A 25,458-nucleotide genomic window follows, 5' to 3' on the forward strand; every position below is an offset into this window, starting at 1 on the left:
ATTTCCTGGGTTATGACGCATAATAGCAGCAGTATAAAACCTAAAAGGGATATAACATCCGCTTCACCTACCGCATAACACTGCATCATCGTAATCATCGTGAACATTCCCACTCCCATTCCCACCAAAGTCTTATTACTCTAGCATTTCACGTCTTTCTTCTTTTTTTTTTTCGGTTTTTACTTTTCATTCTTTCTTTTGTTTCTACATAAATACCAAAAAGATTCAGAAAAACTCAATACAAAATGCAAGGTAATGTAAGTTAGACTGCTCAACATATATTCATCTATTCATGTAGTAAAAGTCAAAAGCGATCTTTCAGTCAAGTAATCCTGATTTGACTGACTCTCTCCATTCTTTATGATTATCTATTTATAGAAAGTACAAGATTGGGATTTTGAGAAATTCCCTATTGATCTCAAACAATTCAAACCATTCCCTCTTGATCCAGCAAAGGACAAAACACTTACCAAAGAACAAAAAGATGGATTAGTGAGTTTTCCACCATTCTCAAGTTGTTTCATAGATCTTTTTTAAAACAATGATAGCTGACTTGGATGATCATTAGATCGCAAACATTTCATTATTAAGAGATGTTATTGTTTTCTTCACTGCTACTGGTGCTGCCAGAGGACTTGCTGGTCACACTGGGTGAGTATCGATCGTATTACCCACAATGCCAAAACATCCTGTTCGATTTATATATGTCGCAAACTGACAAGGTTTTTTTCCCATTCACGTGCATAGTGGTGCATTCGATACCATCCCAGAAGTAGTCATCTTACTCGCTTTCATATTAGGTGATAAAGATAAATCAAAATATGTTGATATCTTATTTGATGAAGCAGGACATAGAGTAGCTACTCAATACTTGTTAAGTGTATTGGACGGTGAATTACCTGTTGAACAATTATTACATTATAGAGAAGCATTTTCACATTTACCTGGACACCCTGAATTAGGTTTTACACCTGGTGTTAAATTCTCTTCAGGAAGATTGGGTCATATGTGGCCTTTAGTTAATGGTGTTGCTTTAGCAGATAAATCAAAATCAGTTTTCATGTTAGGTTCAGATGGTTCACAACAAGAAGGTGACGATGCTGAAGCTGCAAGATTAGCTGTTGCTCAAAATTTAAATGTTAAATTGTTCATTGATGATAACAATGTTACTATTGCGTAAGCTGTCTCTTCCCCCTCCTATTCCTTCTTTTGGTGTAGATCTCACATAGCTAATTGTAAAAATTATACGAAAATAGCGGTCACCCATCAGACTACCTTAAAGGTTACACTGTAGCTAAAACTTTAGAAGGACACGGTCTTAAAGTTGTCGAAGCCAATGGTGAAGATCTTGATTCTCTTTACCCAGCTATTGTTGAGATCTTAAATCACCAAGGTCCAGCTGCTGTTGTCATTCATAGACCTATGGCCCCTAAGATTAAAGGTATCGAAGGTAGTTCTCACGCTCACGATGCTATTAAAGTGTAAGTAAGCATTTGTCGAGATGCAGCAGGCAGTTATTAGAACACTCATCGAAAAATATTGAACCTTTTAGTGAACCAGCAATTGAGTACCTCGATTCAAGACATCCAAAATGTGCCAACATTTTAAGAGCTATTCAACCATCAACCTATTCTGATATTCTTTCAGGTTCATCAAAAGAAAAAGGTGCTTGTAGAGTACAATTCGGTGAAGCTGTTTCAGCAGTTTTAGATAAAACCAATAAAGATGAAAATAAATCAAAAGTCTTGGTTATCGATTCTGATTTAGAAGGTTCAACTGGTTTAAGTGTTATTCACAAGAAACACCCTGAGTGAGTTACATTATACTGCACCATAGTACTGCACCATAGAAACAAGGTGTTAATGCAATTACTTCCATCATAATAGAGTCTTCTTATCATCCGGTATCATGGAAAGAGGTAACTTCTCTGCTGCCGCCGGTTGGGGTGCTTTCAAAGCCGATCGATTTGGTGTATTCAGGTGAGTGATTTTCAGTGGATATCTGGGTTCAATTGCTACGATTACTGATATTGTCTTGTATAGTACTTTCTCTGCCTTCTCTGAAATGATCATTTCAGAATTGACTATGGCCAGACTCAACTTTGCCAACGTTTTAACCCATTTCTCACATTCAGGTGTTGATGAAATGGCTGATAACACATGTCATTTCGGTTTAAACAATTTCTTCTTAGATAATGGTCTAGATGACGCATATGAAACAAGATTATATTTCCCTGCAGATTGTAATCAAATGGATGCTGTAATCGACAGAGTATTCTATGAGAAAGGATTAAGATTCGTCTTTTCAACAAGATCAAAAGTACCTTGGATTCTTAAAGAAGATGGATCAAAATTCTTCGATGAATCATATAAATTCGTTCCAGGTAAAGATGAAATAATTAGAAAAGGTACAAAAGGTTACGTAGTAGCTTATGGTGATATCTTATATAGAGCTTTAGATGCTGTAGATAGATTAAGAAAAGAAGGTTTAGATATCGGTTTAATCAATAAATCTACATTAAATGTTGTTGATGAAGATATCATCAAAGAAATTGGTTCAACCGAATTCGTATTAGTAGCTGAGAGTTTGAACCAAAAGACTGGTTTAGGAAGTAAAGTAAGTCCTCTACCACATATCATTGTAAGGTGATCTTAGGCTAATCGCATCTGCTGCTATTCTAGTTTGGTACTTGGTTACTCGAAAGAGACTTGAGACCTAGATACGGTTACATGTAAGTTTTTCGATTTCCCATATCCATACTCGTGTCCGAGGAGCTGACCATTCAATTTCCAACGATTACAGGGGAACCAACAAAGAAGGTTGTGGTGGTCTTGGTGAACAAATTAACCATCAAGGTCTTAACTCAGCTGCTATCGCTCTTAAAGTCAAACAATTGATCAAATAGGTTAACTTGTTAGACAAGAAGGAAGTTTCAGTGAACAAGAAGACAACAAATTTATACTGTATCCAAGTAGAACAGCGAAAAATGAAACTGAATGAATAGTTATTTATGCGTTCTGTTATGCGGACGAGAGCTTGCTTAATGACTGACTATTCCACAATATAGCGAATGAACCTCAAAACGTTATGCACAATAAATCTGTACATGTGATTTCACGTGTACTATATTATCTATACAACATATACAAGCCATAGTCATCAGATGGTTCCTTACTCTCATGGATCTCCCCTAAACCTAAACATAAGTAATTGTAGTTCCTAAATTCCATATTCCCACAAATTTACTTAACCACCACTTGAAGTAATATACAAACCATTCTGACCAGTTATTCCGCTGCAATCTGACTAATCTTAATTTATTCTTTACATCATCTATACTGTTTATGGTAGAGGAAGATGTCATAGGTGATATACCAGGGGTGTTTGGTCTTCTTGGATTCCGTCTTAGTTTGCGACGTATCAAGAAGGTTAATATAATGATTATAGGTAATGGTATGGATAGGAAATATGATAAGTTGTCGCCAAATAATATTGGCAATCTCTTTGCTATTGAATTAGGTAATATTGATCTGATAATTTGTTGAATTCTAGAATTTGATGATGAAGGTGTTATTGATCTTGAAGAGGATGAAAAATAAGAAGAAGAAGGATTCTGCCTAGATTTATGGCTGTGATTGGTATGCAAGCTACCATTCAGTCCTTTTTCAGCCTCATCACTGACTATCCTAGCTTTTGATTTATCCTTTCTATCATTCTTCATTGTACCTCTATCTGGTACAGTGGATTTTTGACTTCGGCTTTCGAACCCTAATTGGTTTTGAACTTGAACACCTGTCGGTCTAGCAGTTAATTCACTTGAACTTGATGAATTAGAACTCTCACTTCCTGATCTAGATCTTGAGTTCCTTGATATCGTTCTACTATCTGACATGGTAGATGATGAAGCTGAAGCTGAATCTGAAGGTAAAATTAATGAAGATGATGGTGATTGTGTAGGTATAGATTGATTTGATGGTGTTGATTGTATCGTACGTAAATGTTTGAATAATGCCTATAAAAGATATAGGAGTAAGAATTTTATACTACTCAAGGAGAATTAAATTAAACTGATGAAGAAAGGTGAAAAGTTTATAGAATGATTCTGGATTGTCCATTCACAAGACTCACTTCTTTACGTTTTGATCCCATGACATTCTCACCATCCAAAAAACCTCTTGCCATTTCAAATTCACCTTCTCTACTTAATACTTCACCTACAAATAATTCAACTACTTTTAAATATCCTTCTCTAGCACTTTCCAGCTTTTTCTTTTTCCTCGCATCTTTCACTTTCAAACTTGTTGATTGGGATTGATTGGATATTGACAAAATGAATTCATCAGGTAAATTTGTGAACCAGTCTTCTGATAATTTATGTGCGAAATCTAATGATATTGAAGAAGGACGTAATTTCAATGAAGCTAATAATAAAGTTGAAATCAATTGAGGTGGTAATAAGTTTGGTGATATCGTTGATGTAGATGATGAAGAAGTCGATATATAAGAATCTTGACATAATCTTTGTAAATGTTCTAGTAATTTATTAGGATTATTCGGTGGTAATAAATCAGAAATTTCAGTAGGTAAATGAGAATTTGTCGTGGATGTTGGTAATGGTGGATCAGCATATAAAGAAGCTAATGATGATATTGATAATTTGAGTGTTTTGATTATCCATTCATCTATATCTTCCTTTTCGTTATCACCATAATCATTTGAATCTGTATTATCATTTTCCGAATCATACCATATCACCAGGTTTTTCCGATTATTATTTTGCTTTTGTTTAAGTAAAGATAATAATCTAGATAAGATAGCTTGAGTTTTAATATGATCTCTTCTGACAAAAGATTGTACAGCAGTATTATACAATATTTCAATTTGAGATTCAGGTGGTCTTGGTGATGTTGTTTGATTTACATTGGAATTCGATCCTGATGATGTCACCCTAGGTCTAGGCGGCATATTTGGATTATACAGTCTATAGATAATTTTGTTGAGCTATACTTTCTGTTCGAGCTAACCTTTTACCTCTCTACCCTGTACTTTGTTTCTTCTTTGTGCATATGTTAAGATTATAAAACAATATATTGGGAAGGAAGAAGAATATGATATGATGTATGGGTTGTTTACTATAAATCCAGTTGAATGACGGATTCAATTTTCCGATTACAACATTACCGTCATATTTTTCGAAAACCTTAGCTTTTGATTTCTCTCTTCTTTTCGGTTGCTATCGGCTTGTTCGCTTTCTTACTTGTTTAATATTGATATTGATAGTAAATACTTGGTCTCTGATTTCGGAAAGAAGAAGACCAGTTAGGATAGGACAACGGATATGCCTCCTCGTTCGATATCGAATACGAGTATCAGAACTACAACGGGCCATTCAAATACGACGAATTCAACAAACGTGACATTGAAGAGTTTATTGAAATCATCTGACATATTATTGAAACCACCTCAACCATTATCTTCTAATCCTCAAGAATTGATTCAACGCTTAAGATCATGCTCAAAATCATTACCTAAAGAATGGAGAAAATTACATAAAAACGAATGGTCAATTGAAGATGAACAAGAACAAATTGGTGATAATGATCCAACAGGTCAACAGGATGAAGAAAGAAAGAAAAGAAGGAGAGATGAATTAATTTTTATAGTTGGTAAAAGATGTTTTATATTGATCAAATCAATTCAAAGTATCTTGGAGAAAGAATTTTGGCCAGATGAATTGAAAGATGGTTTAACAACTAATGACTGTGAGTAAATTTTCTTCGAAATTATGCATACTCGTCGTGTTGGACACTTTCTTAGCACCAAGGAAAACGCTAAATTTCAGAAAAATTCATAGTTTTACTTGGTACCGCAGACTTAAGATTGATCAGATTGATGTTATCCCATACAACTTTCTCATATTTGTTACCTTTAGTAACTCAATATGCTGAACAATTACCCAACGTTTCCCAAGATGTTTCCGATAAATTATCAACAACTTTAGATAGTTTATTGAAATTATTGAAAACTTCTTCACCACCCATACCTATACCAGTTGCTGGACCAAGTTCAAGAATACCTACACCACCTACAACAATCACACAAACTTTGTTGACATCACATCTAATTCCCATTTTTCTTAGTACATTAATAATAGCTTATACACCATCAATAAAATCAGAGATTTTTCAATCATTAAGATCAGAATTTATAAAATCTTTAATGTCTTTATCACCTGGTCAATCAATTTCAACTTTAGTTAATGTATTAAAATTATTAGTTCAAGGTAATTCTAATACCAATGCAAAAAAACCACCGAACGGTTGGGTAAGAATTTGGCCAAAATATCCAAAAGAAATTATAAATGGTTTATTGACTGCTCAAGTCAGAAGACCAGGTGGTGTAAGAGGTTTAATGGAAAATGTTTTGGGTGAAACTGCTAAAACTGATGATGTTACTTGTAGGTGATTCTTTCTTGAAAACTTTAGAATGTAATGCTGATTTAGCGCTATGTAGCTATAGAGGGCCAAAGACTGGACCACATATTCAATGTTTTGATCAGGATCCCTCGTCAAGTAACGCCAGAAGTGAGTCTTTGTTTAAATCCTACTCAAAGCACACAATTGCTTATGAGATTATGCCCAGATTTACTATCCTTGGTTGTTATCTGAATTGTTCGCCATGATCCCCTTGACAAGTCATAGTCACTTACCCGTAGCATACGTTAATACCGCATGTTATTGCATTCAACGATTATGGGCTTCCAACAAACCATTGATTGGAGATTGGCTGAAGAACAAACTATTCACTCCTTGGTATCCTAAACTACCAAGACCTCCTTCCAGCAGTGAACCAAATATAACAGTTACAACATGGGAAGCTATTCAACGTTCAGTACAAAATATGCGATTACTACTACTACACAATCCAACTTCAACAGAGTTCTCAGACTTCCTTGTCGGTTCTATTCTACCTCCTCTATTCTCTCTCTATACTTTTCTTACCCGTGAACGAGGAACAGTGTATTTAAATGAGAAGAACCCAACTGATCAGAATGACAATTCAATTGAAGAAGGAGTACAATCTTTGTTAATTAATTGGGGAAAATCTGTAGATGAAGAAGCAGGAGTCAGAGGGATATGGTCAATAGTTGAAAGTGAGAATGGTTGGGCCAAGAAAGAAGGTGGATCGCTGTTAAAGTGGGAAAGATGCGGAGATGGGGTTAAGCTCATCATGACGCAGTGAGTGAACATGTGATATAATTTACTAAGATAGTTACGCTTTCTAAATGACCATACGATATAGTGATGCGGGTGCAATCACTTCTGATATCGTCCTTCCAACTCTTCCGACCGTTAGCTCAACAGAAGAGGAACAATACGCTCAATTGCTATCCAAGCGAAATGACTCACCCGACGCTCAATTATTATGCCAATACATAGAATCACTCGACAGACCAGATATCGCAAGTGAAGTGATTTTAAAATCTCTAGATTCTTGGAGGATTAATCTAGCTGCAGAGAAAGAACCTTCAATGGAGTGAGTCTATCTTGATTAACGATCGGTCAAATATCGCCAAGTTCGAGACCTGATGTTTCCCATAGATCGTTATCAAATCTACAACTAACCATACAAATGATGGAGAAACTCGGTTCACAGTTATTCACCAAACCGTCCCAAGTTCTGGGATTCGTAGAAAGGGTTCTGAATGATCAGGTGCAATCTCCTGAAACCTCTGAAGCTCGAATAATCGCGAAGAAACCCGTGATAATTGAAGTCTCCACAGACGGGAAAGTTGAAGAACAATCGGATGATGATGCCGTTCCCGATGGCCAAAGGGGTCTGATAGAGGTAGCTTGTCAGTTGCTTGCCTCTCTTGAAAGTACGTCACCTGCTCTTTGGCTACTTTGATTATGTTAAAACTCGCTGTATTTAGCTGACAAGCCATATTACAGGTGAAGGACAGCTAAAGAATCAATCATTAATCATTCAGCCAATCATGTCACACCTCGACGTCTTGTCGCAAAAATCACCTTCGGTATCTATCCGTAATGCAGCTCGTGAAGCACAATTATTGTTATCACAACAAGACGAAGCAATTGACGGGATTGAACCAACATCGAAAGATCCCAAAGAAATATCGCTCAAGAGTTACGAACGTGCTGTGGAACTCATAAATGATCCTACGCTGCCTGTCAAAGCTCATGGGATGGCGGAATTGAAACAGCTAGTCCATTCGTCAACATTCGATACATCCTTGACATCTAATATCCTTGAAGTATTTTTCAATCTATTGGACGGTGAAAATTCTTTCATATATACCTTAGCGATCAAGGGTCTCAGTGAAATGGTAGATGCTTTAGGAAAGGATATCTTCAGATTGCTTAGTGCCAAGTATATAAACAATGTTAATCAGTTGAAAAACAAAAACGCAACTGCAACCGAATATCAGTCAACATTAGATCGAGTGCTTCGGATTGGTGAAGCTATTGATCAAGTAGCTGAACAATCAGCAGATCTTTTAGGTCAATATGGTAAGTGTATTTGCTGGTGTTCGTGATATTACGCTAATTATATTGCAGCCGATGAAATAACGCCAACACTTATGTCCGTTTACCCGATATCCTCCCTTCCAACCATTATACGAAGTTCGGCGCTCTCCATCTTATCTACCTGCGCTCGAGTCTCGCCTCTCACCATCCTTCCATGGGCTTTACAATTGGCAGAAGACACGTTAGATCTGATTCAAATCGAATCCGTCACCTCGTCCCCCTTCAAACCTGCACCACTCAATGACGAAATCATCGAATTACCTCAACCGAAGTGGGGCAAATCGAAATTAGTGCAGTTAGTGGATGATGAACCTTTACCAGAAGAACCCGAAGAAGTGACGCGTCAACCTTCTAAACCACGAATAGTAGATGAAGAACCTACAAATATCGACGATAACAAACATCCAACGTTAAGAAGAGCTGCTTTAAGTGTCTTTGATTGGTCAATTAGAGTATCTTTATTTCTAAAATACGTATCAACCGAAAAAGAAGCTTATAATACAGCTATTAACGAAATTAAAATCCGACTTCCAGATACAAATAAACCTACAATCAACCTCCAACATCGAAAGATGAATGACGATAGAAACGATAGTAATGATAATGAATTTTCTGATGAGTTCATAAAAAGATCAGTTAATATATTAGGTTATGTAATGAAATTTGATCAAGATGAGATAGTTAGACAACATGCTGAAAATGCTTTGAGGGATTTAAACATACTTAAATATGGTACGATAGGAGAAGATATAGGATTAGATAACTACGATGTTGATATTGATATTGATAAGAATCCTTTGGATCCCTTTAAATCGCTCCGAATTAGTTAAAAGTCAGTTGGTACGATCAAAACCAAAAATCAGTAGTATTTAATCTTATGACTTTGATGACAAGATGCCCAAAATAATCATGAATTTACATGAAGACCATAATAGTCCAACGATGCAATGCATGACACTTGTCTGTTCACTCGTACGACCAAAAATATTCTCTTGTCCGTTCTCTGCTTAGTATACAAGCTACGTTTATTCATAGTATGCCTGAATTCTCCGCTGTTTCCTGTTAGTGATCTGCATTTTCGACAACCAAAGCACGAAACAAAACGTTGTTTACCTCTCTTCTGATGAATAGGCTTGACACCTCTCACAAAACGTAGATTTACTGGTCGTCCAATGACATCAACAACGAAATTTTGGTACTGGTTGTGGCTGTAGGCGATCTATTATAGCTTCCAGGAAATATAACATCTTTGTTTTTACAACATGAGAAATCACAACATTTCTGAATGTGGTACAGGATACGTTTCCCGATCTGGTGATGAAGAACATTTCGAACCTTTTGAGTAGTCCAGAAAACCTGGCTTCTTGATTTGAGTCATCCTCAGTGTGAATATTCGTAGCTTCCCCTTTGATTCGCAAAAGAAACGCGCTTGGTTGATTTGAGAAAACTCTCAATTCCTCCAGCCCACCCACTGTTGAACAATTTTATCCCCACATCCACCTTTCCCACCTAAATCCATGTGTTCACCCGAACAGTGTTCTAGAATCAGACCCTCCTTATCCTCATTTAGAGCTTTTAGACCTATCCAATCATCTTTATACATTGGTTGATCTTCCATCAATACTAGTTCAGTTTTATTTGTTGGTGAATAAGTTGCGAATTGAGATGATTGAGCTGGTGATACAGTTCCTGATACAGAATAAAATCAACCAAAAAGTCAGATTAAATAGTTAGGTGATGATATTATTCTTTAACTTACGATCTTGATCAAACATTACAGCAACGAAATTGTCTAAATGGCCAACACCTTTCCCACTACCATTTTTACCTTTCTTTTTACCTTGTTTCTCTTTTTCGTCTATATCGTTAATACCGTTATCTTCTCCTAAACCTTTTTCACCATTCAAATCTCTTATAAAAGAATTGACATTCCAAAATTCATCTAACCTTTCTGTATCTCTAAAATAAGCTGCTTGAACGATATGAGATTGAGCATATTCTGTATATATACCTGACCTAGCGACTCTGGCTGCTAACAAACATGATAGTGTAGGTGGTGTAGGACATGGTATTAAAGCTGCTATCCCTAAATGAGGTGAACCAAACTTTAATACGAAATGGAAAATGGTGCTCAGCTGAATAGTCCCAATTTGATGATCTTAGCAAAGGAAAAAATGTGGAAACTCACAGTAATCAGGTTACGTATAGGTGGATTGTTACAGTATTGAGCGTAAAATCTCATAAATAAACCACCTTGTGAGAAACCCATCCCATCGAACTATGTGTGGTCAATCAGCCGGTCGACAAATTTCACAAGGTGCAGGATACGGATCCGATTTAACTTACGCCTCCCTCCAACTCCGGAATAGAAGCTATCTGTTCACATCCTGCCCATCCTTGTTCTTCTGCATTTCCCCACTACAGAACGGCATCAAGATCATCAGCTTCAATTTGAACGAGGCATGAAATCTTAGCAGTCTAATGCGTGACTCTTACAAAACCGGCTCTCCTTTCGTCATCTAAAGTACCATTCAAAGGAATCTGAACTGAATGTACGAATATACCAGGATGGACTTGTTTGATGTTCTCGATAAAAGATGTTATACCAGATGAAAGGGCTGTATCACCTAAGCCGTGCCTATGTCCAACATCACAGTAATTAACGATCTGGCGCCGAATGTGCGATTTCACTTTCTGGCAACTATCTCACCATATGACCAAAGGTCTAGGCTTCTTCGATTCCGACTGTAGTACTAGTTGATCGTTCCCAGTGGGTACAGCGAGAGCCATTAACGCATTGAGCAATAAGCTCCATAGACTGATAATTTGAAATGAATTCATGTTGGATTGCTCCTATTTGACTCCTATGCACTGTTGGCTTATGTGCAAGGTGTAAAATACAAAGTTCACGATAGACAGACGATTGATATCCCAATATAAATAATATAAATACAGTAAATAAATGCAATGGTAATCTGATAACCTTAGGAACATTGATGAAATCGCTTTATGGGGGGTCTCCAAGAATTACAATGCCACATTGCCACCCAAGGCCTATAACGCCGATATTATATAAATATTATACAATTATATTCCCGGGGGTTAAGGGGTTCGGTCTCGGCATGATACTCCGTTTACTCGTTTTACTCCGCGTCTGCGAATTCTCTATTCTACATGTTAATGTTATTATTGTTGTTGTCCTGCACTATTTGATAATGATGAACATGTTATTGGTGACATACAATTGATCAACTTTATTGTTACTTGTATAGACAACATACTATCAGGCATCTTCATCAGATAAACAACCTTTGATCAAAGTACCAAATATACCCACAATAGTGAAAAGATAGATCAAAATGGCTTCTCCTGCTGCTGCTCAAACAACCTCAAAATTCCAATCTTTCATGAACCACCCTGCTGGTCCAAAGTACGTTGAACATGCTATTCTATACATGTATACTCATATAATACACGCCAGAGCTGACGTGATTACTCTATATATCTTTCGGCACCTTTTTCTTTCGCTTACTCATCAAACTTCTTCACTTCATTATATGGGTCAAATCATCATCACCGAACTACCCTTTCACTTGTGCAATGACAATAACACCTATTGTCCACTATTTTATCATCAATTCCTCGCTACTTTCAATAATCAACATCGCATGGTTTTATCAAATCGATATATCATATAATAGAACAATTTTCTTCTGGGCACCTATAGCTAAATGGGGTTTAGTCGCTGCTGGATTAAAAGATCTTCAACGACCTGCTGAGAAATTATCAGTATCTCAGAACGTTGCTTTAGCTGCTACCGGTTTCATTTGGGTGAGTCGAAGTTCTGCACGTTAGATAATTGGGTATCAAAGTATCACTATTCAAGACAACTAGAGAATTCAAGCGACGACAATTGATATTTGTTTCGGCGAGGGTTAGATATGGAGTACTGGAAGGTAAACTGTTGATGACTCTAGTACAAATCGCTTATTACTACTGCATTTATTATTACACAATAGGTACGATACTCATTCGTTATCACACCAGTCAACTATTCACTTGCCGCTGTAAACTTCTTTGTCGGTGCAACTGGTTTAGGTCAACTCATCAGAATTTGGGATTATAGACGAAATTTACCTGCTTCAGCTACACCAATAGCTAAAACCGCATAAAATGGCTTAGTCAATCCAGTTTATATCGAGTCAAGAGATCAGGATGAAGTGATCTAATTTAAGTTGGTAGATATTACCATTAGACGACTAACATTTGCAGACGGGTGATTCCATTCAGCTAGGTAGGATATCGGATGATTCCTTGCTCTACGAGATAGAGTTGTATTATACCCACATTATTTTCCTCATCTTTCCATATTCGTCACCCCCGCGAACCTACCAGATGGTGGATCATCAATTATTCGTTCTGACACAGTATGCAACCAATGCTATAGACCAAGACCGATACTAGAGAGAGAAGAGTTTTGTTGAGAAGAAGAACAGGCCAAAGTTGTGTCCAACACTGTTGTTGAAATGCGGTATCATGTTGTTTTCTGAATGCCATTTTCTACCTGTCTCAAGGAAGTACAGCGATGACTTCTCAGAATCACAACATGCGGTATGTTTCAGACTCTCGCCAGCTACTGGAGCAGAATCTGTCAAAGTCTCTACTTGATATGTAAAGACACCCAATCGTAGGCATTCCCGTCAATTTGATCATTGGAGGAGATGCAGATTATTGAGAACTATTATCCAAGGCGTCTTCAGGTGCTTCTTGATCCTTGACGTCCGAAACTTTCACTTGCGGCTGTCGGCCGTTGTCAGAGCTGTAAAGCAAAATGCTTAATCTAGAGTTCAATCCCAGGCTCCTTGAGGCCGGCATGTGTAGTATATATTGAAATTAAAACTCGATCATTGGTTCACCTCGAGCATTCCACCTCTAAAGCTTGAAGTCTTCTCTGAGGCATTTCATAGACATATGTGATCGACATTACATTATTTACCGATATGGATAAACTTGATTACGTTTTCCAAGCACGATATTCTTAATTTTATCATCCAAAATTGTCTGGGTAACTTAGTCTAAATTTCATCATTCATAGAAATCTTTAGAGATTTTACCGATTTCTTGACGGATTAGACCGTTGAAAATGGCGTGAGATGAGATATCGATTGAAAGAGGCACCGTAAAGCACAGACATAAAAACGAAAAAAGTCCGATACCAAAGATTTTAGAAATGGTGTGATCACAACTAATCGATTTTCTCATCATCAACATATTCTACATATCTACATATCCTACACATCTTACACATATCACACTGTAGATACGTGAATCAAGATACCGACTTTGATACTAATATCAAATTCATCTATCTCGTTTACGTACTTTTCGGGATAACAACTGATAATTTCATTTCGTTTCGGATTTGAGATGTTTTCCTGGGCTTTCATACAGTCAAACTATACTTTCATCACGTTTGAACCTACAGATCCTCACTGAACGGTTTTTTTCTTGTAACTTCTTCTGAAATTGGTCTTATTCTTGATTTGAGATTGACAGATATATAAAGCTTCGAAATGACAGAGTCGATATTGATATTTCCCAGAAAAGAAAAGTCGAAGCAATTGATCGAATCTAACCTTTGATTCACTCGGGAACAGTAAATCAAGATGAGTTATCAAATCAATACAAGATATTCTGATGAAGAATCAAAAGATGATGTTCAGTCTTCACCTACTCAAAATGATCTAGAGTATAATCATCAAAGTAATGGTCACGCGCATCATCATGATCAAAGAGAAATATCCAAAGTTGAAGATGTTGATTTTTCTTCTTATGACTATACTATTGCTGAAGAGAAAAGTTTGGTTCGAAAACTTGACTTGCATGTGAGTCATCATTTCAACCAGAACTGAAAGAGCGATAGCTAATCATCACCTCTTTACTTTGATTAGATCCTTCCCTATATCTGGGGTAAGTCGACAGTCATCAGAGAGCGAAGTAGCAGTACATAACAGGTAAACTGACAATAACTCGTGTTTGTTCACAGCTGGTTATTTATTCAACTCGTTGGACAGAGTAAGCATAAATACTCGTTATTCTCTCATATTGTGAAGTAAGCGGACCGACTGATTTTATTTTCATCTCAGAATAACCTTTCAAATGCAAAATCAGATGGAATGACCAAAGATTTACATTTCCCAAATGAAGGTTATGGAATCATGATTTCAATCAATAATATTCCATGGGTTTTGATGGTTGTTCCAATGGTTATTTTATCAAGAAAAATTGGACCTAAATTTACAATTCCAGGTTATATGATTTCTTGGGGTATAATGGTTTTGATCAATGCTGCTGTAAAGAATTTCGCTGGTGTTTTGGTTACTAGGTTCCGTTAGTTTTACTTTCTTTTGATTGTTCTGTCATACCAAGATACATTAAATACTGGAAAACTATAACAAGTTATACTAAATCCTGTCTTGTTTCTCATAGTTCTCGGTGTTTTTGAAGCTGGTTTCGCTCCCACCTTGATTTACTATTTAACTGGATTTTATACAAGAGGTGAACTTGCTAAAAGAGTAGCTGTATTCTACTCTTGTAACGCCCTTTCTGGTGCTTTCTCTGGGTGAGTAATAACGTCTCTGTAACCTTTTTCCTGTCGAACACTAACATCATTCACTTCAATGCTCACTCAGTCTTATCGCTTACGGGGTTTTCCAAATGAACTCAAAATTACACGGTTGGCAAATTTTATTCTTAATTGAAGGATCTTTCACTATAGCATTTGCGATTTTAGCTGGTATAATGTTACCTGTCTCAGTATCTAAAGCTAGATTTTTAACTGAAAGACAAAAAGAAGTTGCAAGATTAAGAACATTAAAAGATTCTTCAAGTGATACAGCTGGTAAACCATTTGATCGAAAAACATTCTTTTCACCATTAAAAGACTGGAGATTATATGTTTTCGCTTTAATTGCAACATTATATTCAACTGCTTCATCGGTGGCTGGAAATTTTTTAACTCAAATCGTAGGAAGATTTGGTTATTCTGTGGTAAAAACGAATTTATATACTGTTGCTCCATTTATTTTCGGTACTTTTATGATGTTAGCTACAGCAACTTCATCAGATTATTTTAGAGAAAGAGGTTTTCATTTAGTTTCAGCCTATACATTAGTTTTTATAGGTTGTATGATTTTAGTCGCTACACCAATCTCAAATCATGCTGTAGGATATTTTGCAGTTTTCTTAATTACTGGTGGTGCTCAAACTCCTTCAGTAATCTTCCATTCTTGGCATCAATCAAATGATTCAAATGAAGATGGAAGAGCTTTCAAAGTTGCTTTCTTATGTAAGTGTTTTCGTATATTATCAAAAAAACCCAATAAAAGCTGTCTTTCCAAAAGCTGATTTTCGACATATTCTCATCTTTAGCTACGTTTGCGAATTCAGGTGGTTTCGTATCAGCAAACATATTTTTAGACAAATGGTCTCCAGGTTACAAAATTCCTTTAGCTATTGTAGCAGGTATCAACTTTACTGGTATCGTAGTAGCTACTTCATTTAGATTATATATGGGTTACGAAATCAGAAAGAGAAATAGAGAACAAGGTGTTAATTGGACTTCAAAAGATGTACCTACTGAAGCTTTGAAAGATGGTCCCAAAAATCCTTTATTCAGGTATTTCTGTTAGGTCAACTCGGAATGGATCCAATCTATCATTTCTATTGTAACTTCTCTGGTTCTTCTAAATTTCATACATAATTATTACCATCTAATCCAGTCAGTGATATTTTTGTTAGTCGACACTTGATGCACTTTATACTATAGCCAGTGATCTCGATTTCCATCAACGACGAGCAATATGCACGACATATGGCGGTCATTTCAGCTACTTTGGTAGTGATTGAATGTTAGCTTGAGGATGCTTCAAACTGAAGAGATTATCGGTTGGTGGCATGATCGTTCTCGGTGAAAGTAAATCTGATCACCGTCAAAGAGAATATACACCATAAACGTAAAAGTACCTAAAAGGTATTCGATAAAACAGTGCTCCTATTATAACCTGTCTTCATGATAGCATTTAGCTAGTAGTTTTACTCTTACAAAGCAATTCAAGCACAAGCAATGCATGTCTATGACGATAAGGTATTATTGTATTGTCCTTTTTGATGACCGAGACGGGGGGCAACCAGGAAAGAAGAGGAAGCGAGTGATTGTCCGCATTTAGGGAGTTGAAAGGGATTTTGGCAAGTACTCAAAGGGTAGTCTATGGAAGCGTAATTCTCCATACTAAAGCTTGGTTGTCTAATGTGGATCCATACGCATCAACGTATTTTTCACCAGCTTCAAATCCATTTGTAGTGATGAAATCGTTGTCGGAGAAGGAGAAAAGGAAGTAATCGTTTGGATATTCAGGATCCTGTACAGATGCAATAGCCTAGCAAGGGAAAGATGATGTTAGCTTTTGTACACTATAGTAAGTGGATTAGTGAGCATTCGGTTGTTACTCACTGCACTCTCCCATTTACCATTGATCAAACTGATATTGATGTCACCTCCATTGTGAATACCGAATCTACCCAATTGAGTCTCATCAATCATATCTATGAATTCTACTGGTTCAATAGCAGTGATACTTTTATCTAATTTTCCTTTTGGTGCTACAGGTTTAACTCCATCAGTATATTCTGTATTGATTAAATCTGTTGCACCATCTAAATTGAATAACATGAAATCTTTATGTTTTGATTCAGAATCATCATCACCATTACCTTTACCATCTCTTGAAAGTAACATGAAAGTGTTATCTGATAGATATAAAACATCTGATTGCGCCAAAGGTTTGGCTTTACCATTTGTCACAGGTAATGTTAAAACATATGAATGTCTTAAAGTTGGTTTACCTGAAATATCGTATATAAACATTCTTGCGTATCGACCTTTACCACTTGAATCTACATCTTGGGTCAAACTAGATTGTAGTAAAGCGTAGAGAGTTTTTTCATCTGGACTGATTGTAAGACCCTCATATCCTTGATTTGGTACTCTACCAGTATCAGGGCCTATATCACTGTTGGCGGTAAAGTAGAGAGAACCATTCTTATATGGTAAAACGGCTTTTGGTGGAACGATTGTATCAAGTAGTTTACCGTCAGCAGAGTACTTCCAGATATAAGGGCCATATTCGTCGGATACCCAAGATGAGCCGTCAGCTAAAAGAACAAGACCTTCAGGATCTGTTGAAATGTGGTTGTATGTTGAATTGGCAATAGGTTGGGGTACTGATCCATTCCTAACAGCAAGAGAGTCAAGACCGGTTGTAGGAGTTCCATCTTGTTCAAAGTATCTTAAGGTGCTATCATATTTGAGGGCAAAACTAGATTTAGCAGCTTGGTATTCAAGAGTTTGATTTCCGTAATATGGGTTAAGGTTGAAAGAGATTGAATGTCTTCGAGTAACGAAGTCAGTAGTCTTGTCTGTATTGTGACCTCGATCAGATTGAGCAAGGATAACACCAGAATATGTACCGTCTGACTTTCGTTCAAAGGATTGAAGGCTTATAGCTGATCCAATACCACCGATGGTTTCGCCGAAGGAGTCAATGGCATCACCATTAAGAGCACCGAAGCCTACGAGACCTTTGTTGACGTATGATTTACCAGCGAAAGAAACGGCTGTTTGGTAAGCAGGGTTGGGTCCAGTGGACGATGCACTGGCTGATGCACTGGCTGAAGCTGAAGTTGAAGCCGAGACTGAAGATGAGGATGAGGCTGAAGATGAGGCTGAGGTTGAGGATGAAATACTGGCACTAGCTGAACTACTGATGGAAGCGGAAGTTGCGGAAGATGAAGCTGATGCGGAACCTCCGGCGACAGAGGTTGGACCGGCGGAAGAGGACCCCGAAGCGATAGTGGATGAAACAGAGGTCTGACTGGCAGTGGTGGATGAGGAAGCTGTAGAAGCTGAAGCTACGGCTGAAGTGCTAGAACTAGCTTTACCCGAACCAGAAGCAGAAGGAGCAGCTTGAGAAGATGAGATACCGGAAGGTGAACTTGGGGAAGCATTAGAAGCGGATGCAGCTGGTACGGATGATGAAGCAGCAGATGACATGCTGGAAGGAGTGGCAGATGTAGCTGGACTAGAAACACTTGAACTTAGAACGACACTAGAGGGTGCTGGTTTATCCGATGTCTCTATATGGGAGTTGGAAGAGACAGCTACGGAGGTTTGTCCAGATGCGGGATGTGAGACAGCAGCAGTAGGGCCTGTCGAAGCAGGAATATTGGGGACCGATGGTGATGCTTGTGGGGTTGATGTTGAAAGTGCAGAAGAAGTGGCCGGCCGTGCACCTGAGTTGCCGGGATGGTTGCCTGTATTGGCAGAACTAGTGACAGGTTGAGATCCGTCGGGTTGACCGTGACCGTCGTTACCATTATCATTGCCATTACTGTTGTTGTTGCCGTTATTGCCAGCTGGTGAGGTAGCGACTGGATTTCCGCCAGCGATAGTAGTGGAAGCCGAAGGGGCATTGCCGACACGGACACAAAATTCTGTAGATATTGGAAAAAGTCAGACAACCACAGCATATAAAAAAGATCAAGGGAATCTGGACTCACCAGTAACAGCATCTCCAAAACCCAATTGTTTGCTGAAATCATTAACGATAAAGGAATCTCTAGTTGCGACTGTATAATTGGAAGAAAAGTTGGTAGGTTCTGAGAAAACAAAAGTGCAAACTTGAAGAGGGAATTTTGATGGATCGACTTTTGGGAAATAAAAAGAAGCATAGATATGTTCTGGTACACCAAGGATATATCCTGCACTTTGACCTAAAGAGTATATAGGTTGTGAACCGAAAGCTGCTACAAGTGTGGAAGTGGTAGATCCAGCAGGCTATATTTGGGTTAGCTAACTAGAAATGAAGTGGAAAAACAATAGACTTGCTGTTTCAACGATGACGGTGGTGAAATTTTGAGAAGATATCAATGCGAGACCCTCTCTATCTTCGAGATAAATAGTAGATGATGCGAGGGCCTATCGAGATGTCTGTTAATTAAGGTCGATCGCATTTTGTATTGGAATGATATACTCACGTGACCGGAATCTAATCCAGAACCATGTGAGATCTGTCTACCTTTGATGACATGTCTACCGACTAATTTGGTTTTGCTTTCTGAGTAACGGTGAATTGGGGAAGCTAGGACTGAAGACAAGAGAGGGAGTGTATAAAAGAGTGTGTAGGACCGCATGATGGTCAATCGTTTTTGGTGTTTTTGAAATGTGTTGAGGTGATGAGTTGGTTGAGGAGTACATCGCACCAAGTCCCCTTATATATGTGTGATTTTGGGACAAACATCGTCTCAGAGGTTGTCAAAATTCCGGTTTGAAGGTGTATTGTCTACTTTCTTTGTTTGTAATTTTGTTTATCTGTTGACAATTGCCGAAATGGTCTTTCCGACGAGGTGGTTATGCGTTACATGGTGAAAGTTGTCCGAAAGTTATCCTTGTTTATGACTGATTGTATATACGCATTAAGGATATCAGAATGAATCACCCTATATTCAGGATGTCTGTTATGCATCAGTTGGTCACAATGGTTATACATGTGGTATGCATGCCATCGTTGACAGCTTTGATTCGACCATGGTACTTTAGTACAAGATCACGTTCTTGAGTTTGGTAATTGTCGATATGACAAACGTGCGTGATTTGCGGCGTACAGATTAAGCGCGGTATACGCCTGATCATCCATGAAATGAAAGATCAAGATTGTGAGGTTTTACAGATTGCCCGGTCATGCCCATGCATGTTTACTAATGTTGGTTGGTGTCTCTTTGTCAAGGCACCAACCGTCATACAGGCTTCCAAACGCAATGTGTATCTCGATATATGCAGTGCCGAATGCTCCTGCCGAAAAGATATCTCACTGCGAAGTCGTTCCATTCACGATCCTTTTGAGCGTTTGTATTTGTGTCATCACTGATGTGACGTTCAATTCAGCTTATGATCCATTTTAATGTGAGGTGATATGAGAGAACCTACCTATATCAGTATGCACATTCTGCATTATCATGATAACTGTTTTACCTAGTACAGTCAGCTGGTTCAAATCAAAAGATGTTGTCGCAGATCGCGCTTGTAATGCGAATTGTTCACAATATCCGATTGCCTGCTGAATTTGCTGTTGCGCTTTTGGTACTGCATGTTGATCTTCCGATGTATTCAAGCTGGATAGAAAAGGTGGCTCTTGGGGTAGATTTCGCGAATGGCATGTACTGAAAGACCACAAGACAAGCTGTTTGACAAGGTGTGTATTTGATCAGAACAGACTATATGAAAAGCCGAAACAGTGCAAAAAGGCAAAACAATGCTCACAAATGCGAAATATAGCGTCCATGCGTGAGAGATACTATTAGGCCATCTAGACCAGTTCTGTGCAAGATGTCATGTTGGTCAACGATTAAGTTGTGATTGATAGTACACGTATTGCTTACGAGTAAACTCTCTTTCAAGAATTCAGCAGCTACCAGCACCGCCTGCATAGCTTTTGGCGTCCTAGACCAATTCCGTACTAATCCGTTGGCCTGTAATCTATCTGAAGTTTGCACGCTCAGTATCATTCCTACTGATGAGACTCCACAAAAAACCTCGATGGATATACTATGTTAGAGGATTAGTGTGTCTACATAACCTTTTCATCTATTGGTTGAAATCGGGCTCACAGTTCAGACAGTATACCTAGGCATGCTGCCGTAGAAATATCATAAGCCTCAGCAGTCAAAAGTGTCATCATCTCGATTGATCTTTCGTCGACCAAGGAAGGATGTTTACTGAGACTTCGCATTCCGTACACTAGAGCTGAATACCGAGAATTTAAGTGGAATGTGAGCGGAAGTACGCTAAGAGCTTAAAAAGAATGGTTCGCAAAATCCGTTTCCGAAACAACTTACATATTGCGATCCTTTCTGGGCCTTCCGGTCCGGTTTCGGATGGCACTGGATCTAAATGAAAACATTAGATATAACTTATACAAATGTAGTCTGGCTACTTACGTATCAAATCTCGCTGCGAGATATCCCAGGCTAAAGCAGCTAATCCGAAGATTACAACAAGACGTGCGAAATCTAATTGTTCGTCAGAGAACCAGGTATTTGACCAATCCTTTGCAAAAGTTGATTGTAATGCTTGTGCGATGCGTTGAGTCGAATGGAGTCGTCTTGCCCATGCAAAGCTATCTGATGCGAACCAACAATCTTGCCTACAAGGAAGTTCAATCACCATTCTGAAAGGAGATTTCGCTCTACTTCCATTATGGTGAGTGAACATCACCGATCGTATCTACATTATCTGTTAGCACATATACAATCAGAGGTGAGATTGATGAGAAATCGAGCGACTTACGTCCATCGTCCAGCAAAGCCAAAGAGTTCTGATTAAGCCTACTTAGCATTACATCAAGGTATAAATCGAGTTTTAACTGACCGACGACTGCTTTCCCGATGCGCCCATGATTTCCATTGCGAATCTTGATCTCCAGGTATTGTAGGCTCCCCCGCTCCAGTCATATGCATATAACCAAAATGTCTCATGAGCTATTTGTAAACCATATTTTAGCTTGAACAACCTCCATGTAGTTGCACGTGAGCTCACCGAATATGCGTAATTAGCCATTGCTTGAGCTTGATTCCTTTCGACAGTATCCAAATGCTGACTAGCTATAGCAGATAAAAGGGCAGCCTGAATAACCTGCAATCGATGTTCCTTATTGTCTAACGGTTCCTACAATATCATCCTTCAGCAACGACGTATCATATCAAGTATCCCGACTGCTTGTTACTCACGGAAACCATCATCGCCCGTGTAATAGGTAGTAATTGCTTGGCGAAAGCTCTATGACTTGCTTGTACACAGTGTACTGCTCCTAAAGCTATGATAGCAGACAAGAAACATTGTGATGCTGTTGAGATATCAAATGTGGGGACGTGCACGATTGGGAACCTGACTAATAAGGTTTTCCAGCCTGCTGTAAAATAATCTCCTATTTGATTGTTCTCGACTAAGGTTGTACCTCTGACTAAACTTAGACTTTGCCATATCTGCGTTAATTGTGATTTTGCAGTTTCGCTCAAAATAGGTTGTTGAGACAAATGAGTTGAATCAATCACTAAATTCGTTTGATCCGCAGGTGGGAAATATGTCTCAAGAGATGTTGTATTTGGCGAAGTTTGAGGATGATTCTGTTCGCTCAGAATCTGATCTAGCCATCCGTATATTTGATCGTCAAATAAATGATCGGTAGGCTGTGCGAGCCATATATCAGGATCAGCGGTATCTGCCGGTTGAGGAGCAAGAGACGGTGGGAGTGGTAGTGATGGTGGTATTGTGGAGTTGGATTGAAAATTAGGAGGAGATAGTTCGATAGTTCCATGTGCTATAGGACAATCACATTGACCACTTAGACCACTTGCACGACTTGCAGCATTGAATGACCATGGCTGTTTGGAAGGATCTTCTTCAGCTGGGGTTGTTTGAGTGTTATCGGTGCTCGTTGGAGGTAAGTCCGGTATCGGACTATTGGATGACGATGGGTTGCTACTAGCGATAACTGGAGAGCCCTTATTTTTGTTTTTCTGCTGTGCAGTAGGCCGAGCTGATGGTCGTGAGGAGGATGGGGTAGAGTGCAGGCCTTCATGGCGCTGACACACTTCTTTCCTTACAAAGCTGAAACCATCGCAGTCAGATATACAATGACAAGAGATAAAAGAAAAGAACTCACGATTTCCCACAAAACTTGCAAGTATGTGGTTTATTACCCGTATGTGATCTTTCATGACGACGCAAATGACCTGTATGTTTGCGTTAGGAACGGATGTTTTGGATTGAAAGGTTTAGTGATATCGTACTCACTAGATGTCGAGAATGACTTTCCGCAATCCTTGAAATCACATGTATGTCTACTTGTCGGCATGATAAATCTAAGATGATCTAAGACGCGTATGATAAGATTTGATTTTTCGCTGGTGGGATAGTGGGATTATTTAATGATAAACCTCCTCTGAAATAAGGGTAAAGGAATTATGAAATGACACAAAATAACAGTGGGTTTCAATGGTAGTCACAGCAAAGGATATGAAGCAGCTAGTAACAGTGTATATTCACTTTATCGTATGGGCCAAAAAGTGATATTGTATTCTCCGCTCCAAGCACCAGCTGTAGCACTACGAGTAGTACAGTGTTTGTAATCGTAATACTTTGTACTGCAATATTACTATAATTCATATTAGTATTATATATAAACGAAATTTAATGAGAAGATTGTTATCGAGAATGGGAAGAGCAAAAGCAATACAAGGTGGGTTCATGCGGTCATTTCACCAAGTAGTGGGTTCGCAGCGGAGATGTCCGTTTTATGCACGGGGCCTGATCACGTGGTTGACACACATCCGTGCCTGATCGAGGTACACTGTTCATTGTAAGAGAGTACGATCCTTAACGTCATACAGATAAGTACAAGATCGGTCAATACAGCTCAAAGCTGTTGATATCGGTGATATCGATATTAATCATGTTCATATCTTTCTCCATACCGCTGAGTTTCGGAAAGATCGTTCTTACAGCAAGTAAAGATGTCAACTAAAACAATCCGAGCGGATCAAACAATCTTGCTCAATAATGGTGAAAAGGTTGGTCATGTATTCGCTAAAGTCTGAATTCGCTATATTGATGTCGACGTTGACTCTACCTTAGATTCCTCAATTAGGATTCGGTGTATACCAATCACCACCTGAAGTAACCACAAAAACAGTTACAAGTGCTTTGGAAGCTGGATATAAACATATCGATTCAGCCTATTGGTATTTGTACGTTTTAAAAACGATAATTCTGTATATTGTAATATCTCGGATCTCCGAAAAAGCACGCTAATAAAAGCCTGTCATTAGTAACGAAAAGGAAGTTGGTGAAGCTGTCGGAGAAAAACGAGATTCAATATTCCTTACTACCAAACTTGGACAAGCGGAAAAGATAGAAGAACATCTTTATGATAGTGTATCAAAAATTGATCCAAGAGAAAATGGTTATGTCAATTTATTTTTAATTCATTCACCAAGTGCTGGTCCAGAAAAGAGAAAAGAACAATGGGCTGCTTTGGAAAATTTGGTTAAACAAGGTAAAGCAAAGACTATTGGTGTTTCGAATTAGTGAGTTCGTCTTTCAAAAATATAATGGTTAATCTATTTGTCATAAGTCATTCTAACTTGCCGTTTTTTTAGTGGAGTCAAACACCTTGAACAGATGGAAGACTACGCAAAAATCAAACCAGCCGTTAATCAGATCGAGGTGAGTTTCTCAACATGGTAAAATAGTAGTATGGCTGATACTGAACATTATAACGCACAGTTGCATCCTTGGTGTCAGGTAAGTTGAATCTTCTCCAGATTATTTCTAGTTTGACTGGCTAACTCTATATTGGTAGCAACCTTCTATCGTCTCATATTGCCAAGCCCGTAACATCGCATTGGAAGCGTATTCTCCCCTTGTTCAAGGTACCAAAGCTTCAGATCCAACACTTAGTAAAGTGGCAGAAGAGACTGGGAAAAGTTGGGCTCAGGTGTTAATTCGATGGAGTTTACAACGAGGGTATGTCTACATTGTTTTTGACACTGTAACATATCTAATACTGTAATTGCTTCTTAGCTTCATTCCCCTCCCTAAATCAGACACGAAAGAACGAATCATTGCAAATCGCGATGTTTTCGATTTTGAGCTTAGTGATGCTCAAATGGAAGCTCTTAATGGTTTAGATAAGGACGAACATGTATGTTTGAACCACACAGAGTTACCTTAGATGGACTTAAAAAGCTATGCGTACTATAGATATTCAGTCTATCGACATGACATAACATGAAA

General features: G+C 38.2%; 10 protein-coding genes across 10 annotated transcripts; 5 read left to right on the forward strand and 5 right to left on the reverse strand.

Annotated features, from left to right (window-relative positions):
* Positions 1-245: 245 nt before the first annotated feature.
* Positions 246-2,905, forward strand: L201_004539 (uncharacterized protein; the record flags this gene model as incomplete). Its single annotated transcript, XM_066220280.1, has 10 exons — positions 246-257; positions 379-492; positions 569-651; positions 748-1,176; positions 1,257-1,481; positions 1,553-1,810; positions 1,887-1,979; positions 2,043-2,616; positions 2,682-2,731; positions 2,803-2,905. 10 exons carry the CDS (start codon positions 246-248, stop codon positions 2,903-2,905), a joined length of 1,941 nt encoding a protein of 646 aa, XP_066076377.1.
* Positions 2,906-3,196: 291 nt separating this feature from the next.
* Positions 3,197-4,965, reverse strand: L201_004540 (uncharacterized protein; the record flags this gene model as incomplete). The annotated part of the gene is made up of 2 exons (XM_066220281.1): positions 3,197-4,012; positions 4,129-4,965. 2 exons carry the CDS (start codon positions 4,963-4,965, stop codon positions 3,197-3,199), a joined length of 1,653 nt encoding a protein of 550 aa, XP_066076378.1.
* A 373-nt stretch (positions 4,966-5,338) lies between these two features.
* Positions 5,339-9,379, forward strand: L201_004541 (uncharacterized protein; the record flags this gene model as incomplete). Its single annotated transcript, XM_066220282.1, has 8 exons — positions 5,339-5,762; positions 5,855-6,457; positions 6,514-6,584; positions 6,643-7,238; positions 7,303-7,536; positions 7,602-7,879; positions 7,953-8,531; positions 8,580-9,379. 8 exons carry the CDS (start codon positions 5,339-5,341, stop codon positions 9,377-9,379), a joined length of 3,585 nt encoding a protein of 1,194 aa, XP_066076379.1.
* A 620-nt stretch (positions 9,380-9,999) lies between these two features.
* On the reverse strand, positions 10,000-11,390 carry L201_004542 (uncharacterized protein; the record flags this gene model as incomplete). Its single annotated transcript, XM_066220283.1, has 6 exons — positions 10,000-10,238; positions 10,309-10,654; positions 10,738-10,827; positions 10,896-10,967; positions 11,046-11,187; positions 11,260-11,390. The coding sequence occupies 6 exons, from the start codon at positions 11,388-11,390 to the stop codon at positions 10,000-10,002; spliced, it is 1,020 nt and encodes a 339-aa protein (XP_066076380.1).
* Positions 11,391-11,908: 518 nt separating this feature from the next.
* L201_004543 (uncharacterized protein) lies at positions 11,909-12,721 on the forward strand (the record flags this gene model as incomplete). The annotated part of the gene is made up of 3 exons (XM_066220284.1): positions 11,909-11,979; positions 12,251-12,380; positions 12,569-12,721. 3 exons carry the CDS (start codon positions 11,909-11,911, stop codon positions 12,719-12,721), a joined length of 354 nt encoding a protein of 117 aa, XP_066076381.1.
* Positions 12,722-14,215: 1,494 nt separating this feature from the next.
* L201_004544 (uncharacterized protein) lies at positions 14,216-16,240 on the forward strand (the record flags this gene model as incomplete). The annotated part of the gene is made up of 7 exons (XM_066220285.1): positions 14,216-14,434; positions 14,501-14,519; positions 14,596-14,624; positions 14,696-14,939; positions 15,039-15,171; positions 15,242-15,897; positions 15,981-16,240. The coding sequence occupies 7 exons, from the start codon at positions 14,216-14,218 to the stop codon at positions 16,238-16,240; spliced, it is 1,560 nt and encodes a 519-aa protein (XP_066076382.1).
* Positions 16,241-16,816: 576 nt separating this feature from the next.
* On the reverse strand, positions 16,817-19,799 carry L201_004545 (uncharacterized protein; the record flags this gene model as incomplete). Its single annotated transcript, XM_066220286.1, has 5 exons — positions 16,817-16,987; positions 17,062-19,100; positions 19,167-19,443; positions 19,495-19,584; positions 19,644-19,799. The coding sequence occupies 5 exons, from the start codon at positions 19,797-19,799 to the stop codon at positions 16,817-16,819; spliced, it is 2,733 nt and encodes a 910-aa protein (XP_066076383.1).
* A 764-nt stretch (positions 19,800-20,563) lies between these two features.
* L201_004546 (uncharacterized protein) lies at positions 20,564-21,831 on the reverse strand (the record flags this gene model as incomplete). Its single annotated transcript, XM_066220287.1, has 6 exons — positions 20,564-20,845; positions 20,926-20,982; positions 21,045-21,210; positions 21,273-21,408; positions 21,501-21,551; positions 21,603-21,831. The coding sequence occupies 6 exons, from the start codon at positions 21,829-21,831 to the stop codon at positions 20,564-20,566; spliced, it is 921 nt and encodes a 306-aa protein (XP_066076384.1).
* A 173-nt stretch (positions 21,832-22,004) lies between these two features.
* Positions 22,005-23,518, reverse strand: L201_004547 (uncharacterized protein; the record flags this gene model as incomplete). Its single annotated transcript, XM_066220288.1, has 5 exons — positions 22,005-22,142; positions 22,201-22,329; positions 22,392-23,271; positions 23,327-23,396; positions 23,458-23,518. 5 exons carry the CDS (start codon positions 23,516-23,518, stop codon positions 22,005-22,007), a joined length of 1,278 nt encoding a protein of 425 aa, XP_066076385.1.
* Positions 23,519-24,176: 658 nt separating this feature from the next.
* Positions 24,177-25,396, forward strand: L201_004548 (uncharacterized protein; the record flags this gene model as incomplete). The annotated part of the gene is made up of 7 exons (XM_066220289.1): positions 24,177-24,233; positions 24,298-24,410; positions 24,492-24,749; positions 24,822-24,888; positions 24,949-24,966; positions 25,025-25,188; positions 25,246-25,396. 7 exons carry the CDS (start codon positions 24,177-24,179, stop codon positions 25,394-25,396), a joined length of 828 nt encoding a protein of 275 aa, XP_066076386.1.
* Between the last annotated feature and the right edge of the window lie 62 nt (positions 25,397-25,458).

Source organism: Kwoniella dendrophila, chromosome 5, assembly GCF_036810415.1.
Source record: "Kwoniella dendrophila CBS 6074 chromosome 5, complete sequence".
In the NCBI taxonomy this organism is placed as follows: Eukaryota; Fungi; Basidiomycota; class Tremellomycetes; order Tremellales; family Cryptococcaceae; genus Kwoniella; species Kwoniella dendrophila.